This window comes from Nelumbo lutea, chromosome 5, assembly GCF_056320005.1.
Source record: "Nelumbo lutea isolate HS-2025 chromosome 5, American lotus-T2T, whole genome shotgun sequence".
In the NCBI taxonomy this organism is placed as follows: Eukaryota; Viridiplantae; Streptophyta; class Magnoliopsida; order Proteales; family Nelumbonaceae; genus Nelumbo; species Nelumbo lutea.
The window spans coordinates 79,036,770-79,056,786 of record NC_142688.1 but is presented as its reverse complement, the minus strand read 5'-3'; the positions used below and the strand labels follow the sequence as shown (position 1 = coordinate 79,056,786).

Here is a 20,017-nt window from a genome sequence, read left to right as displayed (position 1 = left end):
TAGGTCCCTTGATTTGGTGTAGTTAAAGCAATATTGGTTTCATTAGGTTTCTGACTCTTCTTCTATTAGAACCTTTTAAGTTTTTCATGTAAATCCTAACCAAAATTCTTAGTGCCCAAAACTTTTAAAATTGGTACACCATAATTTATCTTTAACGAAATAACCTCTTTACTACCTATCACCTCTCCTATTTTTACCTTTTAGTTAGCAACACAACCTAATCCCCCTCAAGAGGACTCATAGTAGTTGTCATAGTTTCCTTGAATTGAACCAAAGAAAAGATTTCTTCAAGATCCGAAAGTTCCTTGCTATAAAAAATTTGAACCCAAATAGGTTCATAAATGGAATCCAAACTTACTAAAATGCAAATACCCTTTTTTGAGAAAGAAATTTTATATAGGTAGAAGCATAATCATCTTTTTTAGTCAGTAATCCTATAGTGATCCAACTCCTTCCACATAGACGTGAGAGAAGAATAGTAGGCTATAAAATATTTGTCCCTTTACTTATAAGCCGATGATTTAACTAGGAATTGATAAATCCTAGCAAAATGCCTTTGTTTAAATTAAGGGTCAGCTTTGCAAGTCTTTCTGCACGGTCTTTTGGCTATTTAGAAGCCTAGAAAACCATGATTTTGTCTTTTCTCATTTGGTTTGTGGTAGATCTAGCCACTGAAAGTTCACATCCTCAAAAGATGTGAGAATCCCATTTTGGATTGATTTCGGGAATCTCCAACCATAGCTTCTTGGCTTTACGCCCTTACAGGGTTTTGTTATACATGTGCGAATGTCCACACGTCACCCAAATGAACAATATCTCTTGACAATTTCCCCCAACCCTCGATCCTCAATTTGTACATTGTCACAAACACCCACTCTCACTTTGATGCACAACAGGTTCTTCTTCTTCTTCTTCTTCTTCTTCTTCTTCCTCCTCCTCCTCCTCCGCCGCCTCTGCCACCCCTTCCTTCCTTTGTCATAACCTCCCTTGCTTCCTCTCTCCTCTGCCACTGTCTCCACCGCAATCTCATGCACTGATTTTTTCCACTTTTTTTAAAGAAGCTTATACATCCTTTCGTAGTTGGTTTTCTCATGGCGGTGATTGTCCATCAGTTCGTGGTTTGTGTAGGTACAACTCACATCACCATCTGGCTTGTTAGGGTTTCTATTTTTCTTTTCATGTTTCGTGGTTTGATATGGATTAAAGTGAATAGATCCAACCCATTTTTTTTTGTGATTCAAACTTTTTTTTTTGTGTTTTGTATGGATTAAAGTGAATATATCCATTCCATTTTTTTGTGTTCTATATGGATTAAAGAGAATAGATCAATTCCATTTTTTTGAGTTCTGCGGTTTGATATGGGAACAATGATTTTGTGTGTTTTTTTGCATCTATATTGTTTTGAGAATGAATGTCAGTCAAAGAGCTTGTGTTTGTATTCTTTTTGGATAATGAATTTCATCTTCCTGTATGTATGGTAGACATTATAGCAAAATAATATTCTTAGTTTGGTTAGCACCAGAGGTGGTTTGGGAAAATATGAATCAACCCAAGAAGTTGCACTTTGCTCATGCTTAATCCACCAACACATAGTAGCTGCCAATGCCCCATATGTATGGGATTGTCTCTCTTTCCTCCTTGCTACCCAAGACCTGTTTTCTTAAAGGTGCTTTTGTCTTTGCTTTTGGTGCATGTAGAATTCTCATCTCAATTCCAACCAACCATTTTTTGATACTTTCTCCTCAATATATGACTCTTGTTGAGTGGCCAAGATGGCCAAAAATTCATAGAGAGGGACATTGATACATCTCTCTACAAACTCAACAAGAGTTTAATACTAGTGGTGTCAAATCTCCTATTCCTAAGAGGCTGGGGGGTCAATTTTATGTATAATGGAAATTCAAGAATTTGTTATGTTTTGAGGTGAAGGAATTGAGATCAATCATACTCTTGTTGCCTTTGTAGTAGAATTTTTTCTTCATGTCTTTGCTTGTGGATATAAGATTTCATGCCGCACCATATAAATTTTTGTGAGCTATCTATGTTTTTGATTTCTATTTTATCATCTTGTCATAATTGCCTTTTGTGATCCTAGATGCAATAATATTCACAACAGTTCTAAGTATCCAAATCCTCTCCATATGAAATAATTTTAACCTATGACTTTTATAGTCTTGATCATAATCAAGTGTTTTAGGTCACATCAAGAGAGTGTATATATGCAATAATTGAAGTTGATATTACTTACATTTACTCTCTCTCTCTCTCTCTCTCTCTCTCTCTCTCTCTCTCTCCCTCTCCCTCTCCCTCTCTTACTTGAGTATGTCTATTTTGCCTTCTTCATGGTTAATGTGGTTATTTTAAACCTTGTAGAAGTTTTACTCACACTCTCAATTTATGCATTAATTGATATATTCCCTATGATGAACAAAAGTGCTGACTTGATACTCTTGTGAGGGCTCTTTCTTTCTATGCCAAATCTTAGAAACAATTATCTTGTGGTTTTCTGTATTACCGTTTGAATTTCTATCTCATTTTTATGTGGGCTTTACATCATAACAAGCCCATAGAGAGGTTTAATGAAACTCACAGACCAACTTTCATGAAAACTAGAAGGAACCTTGTTAACCTGGCTACCCCCCTTTCAATTATTCAGTTAACACCAACTATGATGAGTAGTCCATCTAGCTTTACATGGAATAATCTAGTATACCAAATGGCTGATAGAAAAGTGAGTGTACTGACTGAATTTGAAATAATTGGGCATGTCATTTTCAATAGTAATATGACCTAATTAGAAAGACTTTAATGAGCTTGAGGTTAGTTATTATAGCCAAAGAACCAAAAATCAATTATGATTCTAGAAGCATGAGGTATGTTATTATATTATATAATGGCTGAAGGGCGGTTCGTATGTGGTTGATGGTGAGAGAGAGGGATAGAGAGAAATATGGAGAGATAGGTATGGATATATTGATAGAGGTTTAGAGATATTGAAATAGAAAGGGAAAGAGAGGGTTAGTATGTGGTTGACAAATAGAGAGAAGGATAGAGAGATGTGGAGAGAGAGAGAGAGTTAAAGACATATTAAGAGAGGGAGAGAGAATGATAAGGAGATGGGGAGTGAGAAAGAGAGTATGTGGCTGATAGAGAGTGAAGGATAGAGGGAGAGAGAGAGGGAGGGAGGGAAAGATAGATGGATGGTTCTGTAGAAGTTATATATACACTAACAACAAGCCTGTATTTGTTTTATTCTACAAGTTTCTTTACTGTTTTGATATTTGGTGTATGGACTATATAGATTGGTTAATGTCCGCTATATTAGCAAGTTGTTGAAGCTATCAAATACCATTCTTATTTCTTTCGGGTATCATAAATCATACCCACTTACGGACTATAGATTAAGGAATAGATTCTTCATGTGACTCATACCAACAACATACCTTGTATTTGGATCAGTTGATTGACAAAAAGTGATTGAATGTCAATAACATACGTGTTTCAATCATATCTTGGATGTGCTTATGGAAATTTTTAAAAACTTGTGCTAATAACTAAATTTATTTGATGATGATTAGATGGCGACTAATGTAGCTAATACTGATGCGCCCACTATAAATGCAAACTGGACACCTATGCAACAAAATGTTTTCATAGATTTACTTGTACAATAAGTCCAATGTGAGGGAATGATTGCAAGTTGTTTGAAACTATATTCTTGAAGAGAAGTGAGGCATAGCTTTTTCACTCAAGTTAGGCTGAAGTTCAATATGAAATCATTTAGTAACAAGATATAGGATCTAAAGAGTAGGTATAAGGAGTTTAAGAAGCTGAGATTTGGGCAAACATGATTTGGTTGGGATGAAGATAAGCATATGGTTGTAGCCTCACCAGAGACAAGATAACTATTTATCATTACTTGCTAAAGTAGTGTTTTTTCTTTAATTTTTCTATTCAGGACATTACATATAAATTGATTGGTGTCCCATTGTCTTCTTTTTAGGCTAACCCCAAAGCAAAAAGGTTTTGTAATGTGGGTTGTCAAGAGTATAATAACCTAAAGGTCATATTTAGGGGAACTACACTCACTAGAAGGTTTTCAACATCATTGGCACGAGGCATAGAGTCCCCACCCTGAGATGAGGGAAACATCTCATCTGACCCACATGTTGATGAGATCCAACAACCATCATTAGGAATTGATGACTCAAGAAATGTTGACACTGACTTGGTTTCAACTACAACCACTAAGCAAACTCCACATAGGAAGAGACCTTTAGAGTTCAGCGAAGCAATTTCTGATCAAAATAAATCAGCTGATAAGAGGTTTAGGATAGTGGAGGTTATAAATGGCTTAAAAATAAGGACAGAGAGTTAGACATCCATGTCTTGTGTGTTGGCAGAGCTATATACCATTGAAGGGCTTGACCATAATGATTATGTCAGACTATATGAGGTTTTCCAAAACCTAGATGCAAGAGAGTGGTTTCTAAACATGCCCCCAAACCTTAAGAAGAATTGGGTGATGAGTGTTCTTAACCGTTGAGCTACACAATGGATTTAATCCATAAGTGAAATTTGAGAACACATATGCCTTGTTTAACTTTCAGAATTTTGGCTACTTTTACTTTTTTTAATGGTTAAACTATTGCTTGGATGGTTAAACTTGAGAACACATATGCCTTGATGTTTCTCTTTTTTTATGGTTACACTTAATACAAGTTGATGGTAAATGGATGGTTTAATAGATATGTATGGTGAGTGCAAGTTGATTTGTTGTCGTTTCTTCTTTTTTTTTTTATGGTTACACTTGATATAGGTAGATGGTGAATTGATGGATTGATAGATATGTATGGTGAATGCAGGTTTATTTGCTCTAATTTTTTGTTATGGTTACACTTAATATAGGTAGATGACAAATGGATGGATTGATAGATATGTATGGTGAATGTAGGTTTATTTGCTCTCATTTATTTGATGGTTACACTTGATATAGGTAGATGGTGAATGGATGAACTGGTAGATATGTATGGCTGTGTTTTTTTTTGGGTAAAATACAAAAAACCTCCCCTGAGGTTTCTAACAATCATAAAAACCTCACTTATAGTTTCATTTTAACAAATACCTCCCCTGAACTTTTGAGAAACTCAACAAAAACCTCCCTTCTGTCACTGTTCCAAACGAAAAACATTAGATTGATGCACCGGTTTTTTTCCAATACCCATTCTACCCTTTTATAAATTATTTTACATACAAAATTACTGAAATAACCCCATTTTAACTCAATAAAAACCTCTTTTAACGACCATTTCGTTAATTTTACATACAAAATTACTGAAATATATTTTTTTGTTGAGTTAAAATGGGATTATTTTAGTAATTTTGTATGTAAAATAATTTATAAAAGGGTAGAATTGGTATTTGGAAAAAACTAGTGCATGGATCTAACATTTTCCGTTTGGAACAGTGACAGAAGGGAGGTTTTTGTTGAATTTCTCAAAAGTTCAGGGAAGATATTTGTTAAAATGAAACTATAGGGGAGGTTTTTGTATTTTACCCTTTTTTTTAATTATTTTCTCTCATTCCTTCATTGAACCATCAAAGGGATGGCAATACAGGTTTATGGGTTTGAGACAGATTGATGATGAATGAATGGATTAAGAGAAACACATGTTTGGTTGTCATCATGTAGATGTTAGTGTAGGCTTAGGGGTCATCAACATGAGAGAAGTCATTTGACCTCAGGATCCAAGTTTTTTTAATTTGTTAGGTATCATATAGTCATTCATTATTTATATGCTAGATCAAAATGTTTGACAAACCAACTAGGATGGTAGTGGTGCAAGCAGCTTTAATTGCTGTAGTTGATGATGAAGAGCAATGGGTGATGACAAATGTCCCTATTGTGAAAGAATTTGAGATAGAAAAAGAGATGTCGATCTCTAGGACACCCTACCATGATGACATACTGACTAGGTCAAAATATTTAAAGAATGTCATTTATAGTGGTGACACTAGATGTTTGGATATGTTTAGACTGACACCACCAGTGTTTCTTAGATTAGTAGCTTTATTGAAACAAGGGTTAGTGAGAGTTAGTCGATATGTATCAATCGATGGACAAGTTGGGATTCTTTTACAAGTGATAGGGCACAACAAATCAAACCAAGATACTACAGACTGCTTTCAGCATTCTAGTGAAGCAATTTCATGGCAATTTAACACTGCTTTGAAAGCCATCTATGAATTTAGCAAAGAAATTGTACGACCTAGAGGTTTGACAGTTGTTCCACCACAAATTCTCAATAATCCAGAGTATTATCCGTGGTTTGAGGTAATTCATTCTAAGTGTAGGGGTGTTTTATTGTTCATTATACCATAAAAATAAAACTTCATTTGGATCTTTCTTCCTTTGTGCAAAACTGTGTTAGTGCTATAAATGGTACACATGTCCATGCCTATGTTCCAATTAATGAGCAAGTGCCTTCATTGCGAAATATCATAGAGCAGTGTTTTGGAGTTCTAAAAGCACATTTCCCAATTCTGAAGTTGAGGCCTCCCTACCCAATTCACAAGCAAATTAGGGTTGTGTTTACTTGTTGTGTGTTGCACAATTTCATCTGGATGTCATGGATACATGATGTATATTGGAATGGATTCCTACAAGAGGATATTCTCGTTGGAGGTGAGGGAGGGATGTTCCATGGTGTAGCACAGACTCCAGTTGAAGTAGGTTCATAGGACACTAGACGAATGGAACAAGTTATAAATAAAATAATGTTCATGATGACTGATCACTACAACCTACGTGTTAATCGTAACCAGCCAAGAAATAATAAGAGAAAATCTACATAGCTTGTATATGTTTTGATTGGATTCTTGAACAATTTGTTTTCTCTATGTTTAAACTATAATATGTACTGCACTCATATGAACATGTATCTATTTAAAGTTCGAATGGTATGAATTTATTGAGTAGTTATGGCCACCATTCAAAGGGCACCCATGTGTGCATGTAGACGAGGATGTATGAGGTTATTCATGGCAAAAATTGAAAAAAAATGGAAGATGGTTTTATAAATGCCCTACTAGTGAGGTATGAAACCAACACAAAATATTTGTGAGTAATATTACTTCATATGAAAAATGAGCAATGCAAGCACTTTCTGTTATTCTTGTACTTCAGCCGCATGAATACGACTTCATGTGGGTAGATAATTATACCCCAAAGGAACCTCAAGTGCACATCATTGAACAACACAACACTACTCATGACAATGCGGACTATAAGGAGCATGCTATTGCACTTGGAGCCTATGCATGTTGATGTGGAATGATGTGTTTCATCATTTTGATGATGCTTTTAATTATTATTTTATTAGTATGAAAATGATCTGTAAGGATAGTTGATGTGTTTTGCAAATTGTTGTGGACATGTTTATGTAGGTGTACAATATCATCTTGGGAGTTGGGCCAATTAAAGTCCATATAACAAATACAAATTCATACAAGTGGGCCCCATAAACTTAACATGTGGACCCCACATAAATGATACATAGGCCCCACCCATGCCAAAGCCATATGGGACCATGTGGTGCTATTCATGATCAATGCAAGATGGGGGTAAGTGTGTATGGGGCTCACATGTGGTAATTGTGGGTGGGATCCACAAGACCCATATGCATTGTCATTAGGGCCAATGTGACCCAACCAGGCAGGGCCAAGTGTCAAATATGCACTAAATAAATAGCCAACATAGCAATGTACATATCCGAGCATTACCAAATGGTTTTTGGGCTGCTATGGTCTTCCAACAACTATATGAATAATCACCCTAACCAAATGGTCTTTGGGCTGCTTAGATCTTAATGCAAAAGCTCACATCATCTTTTGATTGTCCGAGCTTCCAAAAGATCTTTTGAAAAAGACTTGCCAAATGGCCCCTAAGTTAATTTTTCTTGGTCATAATATTGCTAGTCTTCACACAAGTATTAACCACCTTGAACATGAAAAACACCTAAAAAACTCTTCTTATGAAGGTCACACAACCTTCCTACATGTGTTGAAAAGTGAAACAACACCCACAAACAAAAAACTAGTCCTACAACCAGAAAAGAGAAAAGAGAACTAAAGAGATGAGAGGCAATTAGTCCAAGGAGATTACAATGCTAAGCCCTTCAAGAAATCATATTGTTGTAGAAAATGAGAAGAGAAAAAAGGGTTTTATATGATAGACTAAGCTTTGATACCATGTAATTTGTCAAAGATAACCCATATGAAAAGGAAGAACTAAGGAAAAAAAAAAAAAGAAGAGAATAGAATAGAAGACAGAATGTGAAGAGTGAATCACTTTGGATCAGAGAGGAGCCCTCTAACCCCTTGTATATTAATAACAATAAATATTATAGAGTGGTCCTTGAGAATAGAAAATTTATAGGAAGATACCTTGTACCTAAAACATACAATAAAAAACACCTTACAAAAGGAATGAAGTAGAACTAAAAATAGAAGACCATGAAGATGAAACTAAAGAGTTAAATGCGCAGTTAGAACTAGAACAATGAATAATTGAATAATAAAAAGAGAAATGAATAAAAATGAAGTGAACAACAAAATTAAGTACCTAATGGTGTCTAATGAATGCAACAAGTTGCACTATGATAAGAAAAGTTAGCTATGGTGAACTGTAAGGATTTCAAAACAAAAATACTAAGCAAAACCATGGAGGAAACAACCTACTAATGGGATGACCTAAAATTAAGGTTTCTAATTAAACAATTAGCAAGGATAATAGCTGACTAAAACTAAACAAGCTATTAAATGGAATTAAACAAGTCATTAAATCAAATGAGAGAACTGAAGTGGAAAAATACAGAAATGGGTTTTGAACAAAGCAAGCAACTTTCAAAAGGAGCATGAGGATGACTAGGGAACAAAGATGCCAATCACCGATCAAACTATTTAACCTAATAGGCCTAGAGTTCAACCAAAACATCAACATTGGGATTGAGCCAAGTGTAATGGTGAACTAATATATGGATCTAGTGCTGTCAATAATAAATACTAGATAATGCTCATGCAATTGAGTAACTATAGGTGGCTAATATATGAGGAAGCATGCATCATATGATGGTGCAAATACCAATGATAGACTTAAAGAATGGGCTAAAGTAAACCCTAAAAGGTTGAACCTTGGTGTAGGGAAATATAGATAAATTCTGAATTCGCCCTAGTTGAGAATCCAAATTTCCCTTGAGAAATAGTTTTTTTTTTTAATTGGATCAATCTCGAACAACCATGCCAATTTGATCAAATAATTGGAAGAGTGTAACCTGATAGGAGTCCACAATTGCAACTCCCAAAGTGGTATACATGCCCAAAGAATCAAGTCCAATCTTGGATCTGAAGATGGCACAAGCATACCAATTTGATCAAGTAATTGGAAGAGTGCTACCTGATAGGAGTCCACAATTGCAACTCCCAAAGTGGTATACATGCCCAAAGAATCAAGTCCAATCTTGGATCTGAAGATGGCACAACCCCAAAATTGAGATTTTAGAAATAGAGAGAATTAATGTGCATTGTATGGCTTGATTAAATCCAACAATAACGTGCACCTTTTGTCCACTTAAGAAGCTGATGTATTTTTGGAAAACTGGGGTAGAGAAGAGAGAAGAAATATCTACTTTCCTTTGGTCAAACTAGGGTTTTGATTGCAAGAAATGTTGTCTTATATGCATGCTTAGATCTCTCATATTCAATCTTATATAGAATAGGACTATTAGAGTCCACAAGGAGTTTCCTATTGTTCTCCTATTACGAAAGCTAACAAATAGGAAATAATCCCAACATAACCACGTCATAAGCCATACCAACTCATTGGTACGAGTTGCAATGGCAAATTCCTTAGCCGCCTTCCCAGCGTCACCGGGGGCCCAAAAAGGGGAAACAACAACACTACTAGGAAAACACTCACGCTTTCCCACGTTATGCCCACACATTCTACACCCACGACCGGGGTGAAACTATCTCACACGAAGGTGGAATGCTATCCCTAGGACCAGGCAAGGTAAACAAATTCTCCTCTAGTCTTGATGACTCTCCCACACATTCATCTTTAGCAGGTACAACTAGATCTATGTGCACAGGCAAGGCATCAGGATTGATGCCATTCACTATCAATATCCCATGTAGTCGATCAACCTCTGGCCTTAGATGACCAACTTCAGCATCATAATAATCTGCCCAGGCTGCCTTCATACTAAGCTACTCGAACTCAATGGATTCGATGTAGCGTGCACACACACCCTGCATCATCAAGATCACAACATCAAATTAGACATGTAAAGCAAAAATCGTAATTTCAAAAAATTTCTGCCAACTCCTACATACCACTGTTCTAGCTCGATATGAAATAGTGTCAGCATGGTGCCATGTGCTTGGCCCAACCTCTACCGAAACAATAGCAATGGGCAGTGGAGCCTACAGTCCAACATATATAATAATAATTAATATGAATAAAATTGCCAATTATATAATCAAAATGAATGATGCGTAATTACAATGTTGTATGGATCACAAAAAGGAGTTTGCGTCTCTCCACCGTCCCTAGCATCTAATGTCGGGGCACCACCAAGTAGCTCCAACTCATAATCGGCTGGGGCGAGGGTATCAACCACCTGGAAATATAAATAATGTAAATACCTAGATTATTAACAATGAATGGAGGTGAAGTGAGAGTGTCAATCATATACTAACCATTCCAGCAGCTATTTTCTGAATAAACTCTTTGCTGTTGAAGCTGCCATTGTACCCCATTTTGCCCCACTTCAATAATCGTGGCCTAGCAGTGGGATTTGATGGTCTAAATACTGTACTGTGCTCACACAACCATGCCTGCAATAGAATTACATTCAATTAGAGATACCAATAGTAAATTATTTTTCTTCCATTACAAAGAAAACAATACATGACCATCAAGAAATGCTTGAGTCACAAGTACAAACCATCATAGCAGCAACACAACCAAATAATGTGCCTGAAAAGGACCTTTATAGGCTTGCTTGTGCATCCAACAACACGATTAAGGGCATGTACAATGAATTGATGCACACACCGTGCCCATGAATATTCAGATATGTGTGTCAGATCATTGATATAACTAACCCACACAAGGCTCACACGAGGCCCCCCTGTGGAAACAAAACCGACCCAAATAGGTGCAAGAGAATCAACCTCACCACATCTTCTATTAATTCGTTTGATTCCTCATGCACTATACTAAGGACCTTATCATCCAATGTGCTCAGGAGCAGTTAGGTGGAGGAATCACCGCTAACTCCAAACAAATGACTAATGAACTCTGAAACAGGTGAGTCGGTGTCCGTGATCATGGGACATCCTTCTAACCTCAGTCCCAATATTAGTGCAATGTCTCAGTCGATAAATGAAACATACTCACCGACTAAATTGAATGTCGTGGTCTCTGAGTCCCACTACTGTACCATCTCCTTGATAAGTGGCTTATCAAAAGTGCATGCTGGAATGCCTAGTATCCGTCCAAAGGGGGTGGCATTAAGAGCTTCATTGTGCTCTCTCCTTAACCGCAAGTTTGGAATAAGGTCATTGAAGCATTTTGGTGAACATCTGGTGCAAACTCCCCTCAATGCCATTGTTTTCAAAATATTTACCTTCAACGAATTGTAAATACACAAAACATCTGTCATCAAACAAAAACAAAAAAAACATACATACAAGATACTAAACATGAAAAACATGGACTAGGAGTGGATGGGGTTTGAATGCAAGTGTGGGTTACGGGATACACACTGGAATATTGGGTTCGTTCAATCAGATGCAATATTTTAGACAAAAAAGAAGGGATGAACAACTAATTTTTTCGATGTAAAATTATAGGCGAGCAAGAGCTAATCTTCGTAATCCAAAATACATTAAAACATATCAACTAACCCAACAAGAGCTAATCTTTGTGCAACGATCGAATGTTGATGAACTATTGCAAAAACCAAGAAGAAGAATGCCGGTTTAATTACCGAGAGGAAGAACGTCGGTGATCGGAAGAACTGAAGAAGGATGTTGGGTCGATCGGAGGCAGGAAAGGAAGTGAATAGGGAGGATTTATCGATTAACGATTTGGGTAGTTGGGTTAGTTGAGTGGGTAAATAGGGAGAAGAGGGAAAATTTGAATGTTTTACCTTTAACCGCGTCGGGATGTTAAATGAGAGGTATTTTGGGTTTTTTCATATAGGGTCGAGAGTCATAGCGTACAATGAGTATTCTGAGTATTTCCTTGTACTATTAAAGGATTGGGGTGACGTGGATGTGAGACAGTGGAGTTGAGAGAGATTTGTAATTGAAAAGAATAAAACTTTGAAGTTTTTAAACGAGTACAGTGATTTTGGAGGTATTTTTTTATGCCCATGCTTGAGTGGTAAATTTGCCTTCCTATCACACAAAAAACCATAAAAAAATACACTTGCCTAATAAATCTCAAACAACTTGTGCCCATACGGTGGCAAGTAAGGCAAAAATGTTTAGAGCTAGGTTGACTTAGTGGAGTACTTCGCCGAGTTGGTTGGATTCTTTTATAATTTTTTTTTTTTTTTTTTTTACTTAGCCCCCGTTTGGAGCATCTTTCTGCATGGTCTATCGGTTATTTACAAGCTCGGCAGACTGTGATTCAGTCTTTTCTCGTTTGGTTTGCGGTAGATTTAGCCGCTGAAAGATCACATCCTAAAACTTCATGAGAAGCCTGTTTTAAGCTGATTTTGGGAAACTCCAAATGGAGCTTTTCAGTATTTTTCGATTCGCCTTCACGCGGAAAGATGTGTAGAAAGACATGCCTGAACCAAACAATCTTCAAGCTGCTAAGATAAGATCTTAATGCAAAAACTCACTACGTCTTTTAACTGTTAGAGCTATCAGAAGATCTTCCCAAAAAGACTTGCCAAACAGCCCCTTAATAACTTAATATAATTTATTTTCACTTATCAGAGAAAAAGGTCTACAAAGTGTAATTAATCATCACTTACAACAATAGATACATCAAATGAATTCTAAAAAATGGGTTATTTAATACCCGCATTAAAATTTCTCTTAAAAAAATACATGCATTGAATGATTGATTAAAAGTCTTCTTTACTCTCTTTTGGACAATGATTGGAAGTTTCAATTGCTAAATACAAGAATCTTCCTTGGCACCTTGGACCATAGAGAGAATTAAAAAAACAAAAATACAAAAAAGAGAAAAAAGATAGACATGACATCAGACTATTCCATTTTAATATCTTTAGGTTAGAAGATTTTAGATGCATGCCTGGAATTGGTTTCTAGTCCAAGTATGGAGTGGTAAACAGTATCAAAATTGAGCAATCTAGATATCCTTAGATTCAGAATTTTGGGGCTCTATGTAACTATAAGATAATATTTCATATTTAAGGTGAAATTATGTTTTGTGTCAAAAAGATTCTAAAAGGAAGGTCAGAATCAATTTTGGTTTCAGGTCTAAGATTCTAAAAGGGATAAACGATGTTAGATTTGGGTGATCTAGGTATTGTTAGATTCAAAATTTTAGAATCTTCAAATCTAGGTCCAAAATTTATGAGATTCTTAAAATATCCTTAAGTCGATTGTGAGGCCAAGCTGGTGTAGAATTGAGAATTTGAAGCTTCTAGAGTGCCACAAAAAGTGAAAAAAAAAAAAAAAACCAGGGAAAGCTAACATATGAAAAATTTTGATGCATTTATCTCTATCAACAACTAGATTATATTGGCCTGCCACTTCCAAAATGTTTCTTCTTGTTGAAGTCATTAATTCAATTCTAATCTTAATTTGTTCTCTAACAATTTTCTCCTCCAAAGTTCAGGTATATCCAAGATTCAAAGTATCAACACGTATCGTGCTGATAACTTCTACAGTGCCACACGGAAAGAAACTTCAAACAAGGCCTTAATTTTCGTCAGAGAAAGAGACAATCAAGTTCAAGTCACCACACACACCACGGTCCGTTGAAATTTCTACTAAAACCAGAGATACCACAGACAAAACTCCACTGTGCAACAACATAAAAATGCACATAGTAACAAATCAGATCATTCAACACAAAAGAGGTCGGTTTTTAATGGTACAAAAAACAGCATACTCATTACTCAATGATTTCAATAAAAACAACAAAAAACACCATAGGCCACCCAATCTCCGAGTGGGTGTTTTGGTATCGTATTGAGGTGTGGTGAGCTGGTGACACGATTGAGAATGAAAGACACACCATAGCCCCATGCATAGTGTGCCCCTTTGGTCCTAAAACACATTTGGTATGGATGAATGCCGACCAAGTATTAATTGTAGGAAAACTTTTACTTGAATTATATATACGAGTGTTCATTCGGTTGGTTCGGTTTGATTCAGTTTGGAAATAGAACCTAATTAATGTTTTGGTTAGATCATTTTCATGAATCAAACCGAACCGAATCGAATTTGAATTGGTTTGGTTCAGTTTTTTATTTGGTTATTTTAGTTAGTTAAAATATAAATGTATTTTATATTTATATTAATAATTATTATTAAAATATATCAACATTTATAATTAAAATATATATTGTGTTATTATTATTAATATAAATAATAACGTTAATCTATATTAATATTTATAATTAAAATAAAAAATATTTTTTTTGACTAATTTGTTTTCGGTTCAGTTTGATTGACTCTTTTTCAAACCAAACTGAAAACTGAAAACCAAAAACTAATATTTCTAAAATCATAAAACCAAACTGAAGTAACCAAACCAGATTGGCTTATTCTATTTGGCTCCATTTGGTTTTCGGTTTGATAACCAAATTTGAACACCCCTACCACATCACAATCTGTTTGCATTGTGAGGCATGGCCATTGTAACCTCAAATGGTCTAACCAAACACGTTTTGTTTGTGTTTTACTTAAAGGGAAGACATGATGATAATATGAATTACAAACAGAATTTCAACTACTTGGTTGGGTGGAATCAGAATCCCATTTCTATTCCTAATGGAATGGCACTCCCCCATTTGAGGGAATGATCATTCCCTCCCCCCTCTAGTAGGAATGAAGTTCCATTCTAACTTATTCCAATTCCCAATCTGATTCTTTTTTGCACCAAACAAACTATGAGAATAGATCATTTCGATTCTGATTCCGGTTCTGGTTCTGGTTCTGGTTCTGAAGGATTTTGATTCCGATTCCAGCTGTGAATCAAACAGACCCTAAGATTATTTTGTCAAAGGACTCTTTTGAAGTAGAGAACTATCAAGTGGTGCCTCCCCAACCTTGTTGACTTCAGCATAACTTGTAGAAGGTGAATTGTTCTTGTGGGACTGGCACTTAAAACTCCTTTGCTTTCTTTGGTTGATGACCTTCATAGTATTGGGTTCGGCTTCAGTCAATGCAAGGCCAATTCGAACAGTCTTTGTGGCATTGCATTGGGAATATCTCCCCATGAAATAAAGTACATAAGTACGGAGATATTTCCAATGCAAGGCTGTAAAGGCTATTAGAAAGGTGTTCGAACGTGCATTCTTCTTCTTCTTCTTCTTCTTCTTCTTCTTCTTCTTCTTATTATTATTATTATTATTATTATTATTATTATTATTATTTGGGTAAATTGCAAATAAGTACTCTATACTTTGGGGGCAGTGACACATAGGTACCCTGGACTTTCAAATGCAACACTTGAGTACCCTGAACTTTCAAAAATAGACACTTGGGTCCATTTGTTAGTATTCCATTAGTTAAGTATTACATGATGTAAAAAATACCATTCTTGTGTATTTTTTAGATCATTCTATGGAGTAAAATCATCACCATAGAATGTCGTAAAAAATTTTGAATATATTATTTGCTGTCCATGTGAGAACGTCATTGTGTGGAGATGTTTGGTTACTTGAGAATGATCTCAGAAATGCATGAGAAAGGTATTTTTGGTATTATATAATTTTAACTACAGATTACTAATGGATGAACCTAAGTGTCTATTTTTGAGAATTTAGAGTACTCAAGTGTTGCAATTGAAAGTTCAAGATACCTATCTGTCACTACCCCCAAAGTACAGGGTACCTATTTACAATTTACCCTTTTTTTTTTTTGAAGAGGCCCAATTAGTTCAATGCAATCATTGGGCTTTCGTTTGAATCTAATATGGCTAGATATTGGGTTCAGCCCATTTAGAATGGTTACCACTACTGGAGCCCAAATCCACGTCGGTTGCAGGATGAGATCTTCAGTCAAATCTGAACCCTTTCTCTTTTTTTTTTTTTTTCTTTTTTTTTTTTTTTTTGTGACCATGATTTGCACTTCTATGTAGTGGTGCAAAATTTGCACTTTTTGCCTCATTTGCACTCATTGACAGTACAAATTTTGCATTTAAAATACTGATGCAAAATTTTCACTCCATCCGTCATATATAGTGGGAACCCACATCATTTTGACCCCTACCTTACTCCTCTCAAACAAATTAATAACTTTCATCCTGTCTCCCTTCTCTTTCACAAGAAGTGATCATTATCATTTTACTTTCTAGCCATATAGAACAAATATGAAGTGGAGATATCACACCATTTGCTCTCTCCATGCACCATTCATGGAATTTACTTGCAATTTCACACTGAAATCAAAGGAAATCTATATTCCATATGCATCATGTTTTAAGACTTTGAAAATTAATTCAAAAGAAACTTAAATCCTTGAATCCACCTCTTGAGCTACAAATAATTAATAATTCAACTGTATCAGTTCTAGCATGCAATATAAGAATCAAATTCATCAATTAATTAATTTGAAAAGCCACCCTAGACAGAGAAGATGCGGCCATGGACATAAATCCTCATGGCGACAACCCATCTCAACTTTAGTTAACATACATGCATACATACACATATTAGCTATAGCATAATGGACAAAAGAATATCTGTGATGGATGAAAAGGAACATGCAGATCATGACAAAAGATCCCAACCGTATGACTCTCAAAAAAAGGACAGCCAGCAGAATAAAAAATACATGGTGGTCTACTGTCTCATCAGCAGGTACACAAAATAAACAATCAGACCTCCTATCTACTCTAGTCTGTCTCTGAGCCACCCAGAATAATCTTACGAAATAACCCAGTTTTAAATTCCTCCAGATAACTAGTCTTAACAAGTTATTGAGCTCTGAGTGCAGCTGCATGTTTTCTGGGTATTCCAGACATCATACTTGAACAGAAAATAGCCCACTGCAACAAGCAATCAGATCACCTCATCTATCTGTCCCTCTAACGGTAGATCGATCGATATGAATGTGAAGAATATGCAGCAGAATATATAACACAAGCTTCTCCTGATATTCAATTGTGGGATCAACCAGCTGATCATGAACTAGGTCCTAAGTCATGGAATTGCTAGTTAAACTGTGAACCCATGCCTGAAATTTGTGGAATTTGGAACTTTACCTAAGTCATGGTTTCTTCATCGATCAAATATTCTTCATGGGTCGTCCTTGGGAATGGAGATTTATTAGAAATTTTTTTTTTGGTTCTTGAGTTTTCAATTACAAGGGCCGTGCATGTTAATTAATTAGACAACAATGGCTGGTTTTAATTACTTGAAAATTAAAGATACAAGCTCATTATAGGGAGTACTACTTCAAGTTATTAGCTGGATCGGACCCCGAAATAAATCCTCATGAATTTCTAATTCTTGGATGATTTAGGATTTCTCTCTGCAAGTACACACCAAAAAGTGGAAATCTCTCTCCTTTTGCACACACACACACACCAGGACTCTAGGAGGAAGAAATTAATAGATTGTGAAAAAGCCGAGAGAGGAAAAGAACAACAGTGCAGAAGAAATATGCAATTAACCAATCAAAGCCATGGTATTTACAAAAGGTTGGCCTGGTTTATGTAACTTTCCTGCAGTACTCTTCCATAATAGTAGAATGTTTGATATTGGCACAGGTTGCGAAAGGGTTATAACAACTACAAGGCTTTCCTGGTTCTATCTCCATACCCATCGATTCCTCCTCTACTCTAGTGAGTATGGGAGGATTGCTGGAATGATCATCAGTACTGAATCCTCCTCTTTGGGAGAAATGGGCTTCCTGAAAACCACCCTCCTGGTCGAAAACCACCCATACCTTGCTAATTTTAGTCTCCAGTCTACAAGAAAAAGGGGCTGAAAAGGCTCCATCTGTTCCTTCTCTGGACTCTTTTCCTTGTTTATTGCCAACTGAAGCGCCTGCTGCTGTGCTGTATGTCTCTGCCGATGTTCTTGTAAAATCATTGCTAACACCCTTGCAGGGAGACATCATCTCGCCTTTGGTGGACAGAAACCCAGGTCTTAATGATGGGGAGCTGCTTAATAAGAATTGTTCCATGGACAACACATGATCTGTTGTGATGATTTCAACTGATGGGTACTCCAGGTTTTTATTGCCAATAATTCTCTTGCAGTTTTCAAAGAAATCAAAAAGCTTGTAGCTCTGCAGGGAAGCTCTCTTGAGCAGATCAAGAGCTAGCACCCTTGCCGGATTCTTAAAATCAAAGAAGGAATCAAACAAGGCTGCAACTCCCTCACAGAAGGTCACATACACTTGAAAGCTCTCTTTGAGGATGTTGATCAAAGACGCTCTGGTTAAGCAGTCAGAAGGAGAAGCAATACCCAGAGGTGAGCACTCCAGAACTCGATCAAGAAACACTTGACACTTGGGTAATCTACGGAACACCATCTCGATCGACTTCTCCTCATAGAATCGAAATTCCGATGCTTGGAACATGACGGGCTCCAGCTTTCCAGCTTGGTTGATTATCCACCCCATTCGCTCTGCAAGAAAATCCGCATAACTGTGCAGAAAAGAGAGAGACTGGTTGCTGGAATTTCTCGGGAACCATCGCGTAGTGTTGATCTGGAGATGGCCAGAGAGGTGTGCTGTACGTAGGTCTTGCTCGAAATACCGGTCTCCACCACGCAGCAGACGATGAATGAGCAGTAGGGTCTTGAGGGCTACATTACGATCTCTGGTCTTGTCGAGCCGGTGCGAAATCCTTTCAGCCAGGAAGGGGACGGAGCCGGGAGAGTTGGAGACGAGGAAGAGTATCTCATGCAGATGTTTGTCGTCGATGGGTGTGTTGTCATGGCCTGTAGCTCGAACCACGGCAATCTCTATGCCGGAAAACCCAACATGGCTGTTGATCATGGCCTTGCCAATAGATGCATGATCCTTCACTGATCCAAGGGCCAGCCGGAGCTTGTTTTGTACGTCCACCACCATCTTGGTCTGTGTTAAACGAACAGTTCTTCCTAGCAGCTGCCTTCTGCAGGTAGCTAGCTTAGTGTAGACCAGTGTGGAGATCGACTGGAGAGAGAGAGAGAGAGATGCAAATATATATATACACATACAGAAAAAAAAAAAAAGTTTAGAGAGAGAGTGAAAGGGTAAAATCAAGAAGGTTTCGACTTTAAACTTAAAGCACGTATATCACATTCACATCTGCTTTACTCAACGTAAAACATATTCTAATATGTCCCCGGAAAACAAAAAAAAATTTAAGTTGGAATTGACTGAAAGAAATGAAATCAACTACTCCTCTCAAATCAACCAGGGTCTTGTTCATGAATCATGAGGACTGAGAAGCTAGCTCCAAGGGATAAATATGGATCACATGTCTCAAGGATGGATCAAATACGCCAAAGGAGTCACCAGGGATAGCATTATTATGTGGAATAATAATGAGCTAGCACTAGTACTATTATGCCCCCCTCCTTCCTCCCTCTCAGTACCATGGGTTTACGTACAGGCGTGTCAACAAGGACAGTCATGTTCATGAGCCCTATCTCATACATACATATATATATATATATATATATATATATATATATACTTAGGTTAAAAGGTAGCAAGTGTGATCATCAGTTTTAGTGTTGTGGTATAATATGATATAATTAATCTGTTGTATCATATATGTATGCGTATTGTTGCTGTCTAG

The 20,017-nt window shown here is 36.6% G+C and overlaps 2 protein-coding genes across 7 annotated transcripts; both read right to left on the bottom strand.

The window, feature by feature from the left end:
* Positions 1–9,691: 9,691 nt before the first annotated feature.
* LOC148853025 (uncharacterized) lies at positions 9,692–12,369 on the bottom strand. 6 transcript variants are annotated; one of them, XM_088946225.1, is made up of 6 exons: positions 11,971–12,284; positions 11,462–11,690; positions 10,759–10,896; positions 10,563–10,679; positions 10,393–10,482; positions 9,692–10,308 (listed from the first exon to the last, which is right to left on the bottom strand). In XM_088946225.1, exons 3-6 carry the CDS (start codon positions 10,816–10,818, stop codon positions 10,267–10,269), a joined length of 309 nt encoding a protein of 102 aa, XP_088802351.1. In that variant the 5' UTR covers positions 10,819–10,896; positions 11,462–11,690; positions 11,971–12,284; the 3' UTR covers positions 9,692–10,266. The 6 variants fall into 6 exon arrangements, with proteins under 6 accessions (XP_088802351.1, XP_088802353.1, XP_088802349.1 ...); XM_088946227.1 differs by having other exon boundaries at positions 12,054–12,252; XM_088946223.1 differs by having other exon boundaries at positions 11,007–11,690; positions 12,054–12,185.
* Positions 12,370–17,856: 5,487 nt separating this feature from the next.
* Positions 17,857–19,785, bottom strand: LOC148853024 (ENTH/ANTH/VHS superfamily protein). The gene has a single exon (XM_088946816.1). The coding sequence runs from the start codon at positions 19,426–19,428 to the stop codon at positions 17,932–17,934; it is 1,497 nt and encodes a 498-aa protein (XP_088802942.1). The 5' UTR covers positions 19,429–19,785; the 3' UTR covers positions 17,857–17,931.
* Positions 19,786–20,017: the final 232 nt, after the last annotated feature.

What these genes read in the sequence shown, in the direction of transcription:
- LOC148853025 (XM_088946223.1), bottom strand. An exon ending in AGAAAATAGCTGCTGGAATG is followed by an intron (nt 10,680 to 10,758) that starts GTTAGTATATGA and finishes TTATATTTCCAG; the next exon opens with GTGGTTGATACCCTCGCCCC. An exon ending in CATATCGAGCTAGAACAGTG is followed by an intron (nt 10,309 to 10,392) that starts GTATGTAGGAGT and finishes TTGATGATGCAG; the next exon opens with GGTGTGTGTGCACGCTACAT.
- LOC148853024 (XM_088946816.1), bottom strand. Translation starts at nt 19,428, where the DNA reads ATGTGTATATATATATTTGCATCTCTCTCTCTCTCTCTCCAGTCGATC.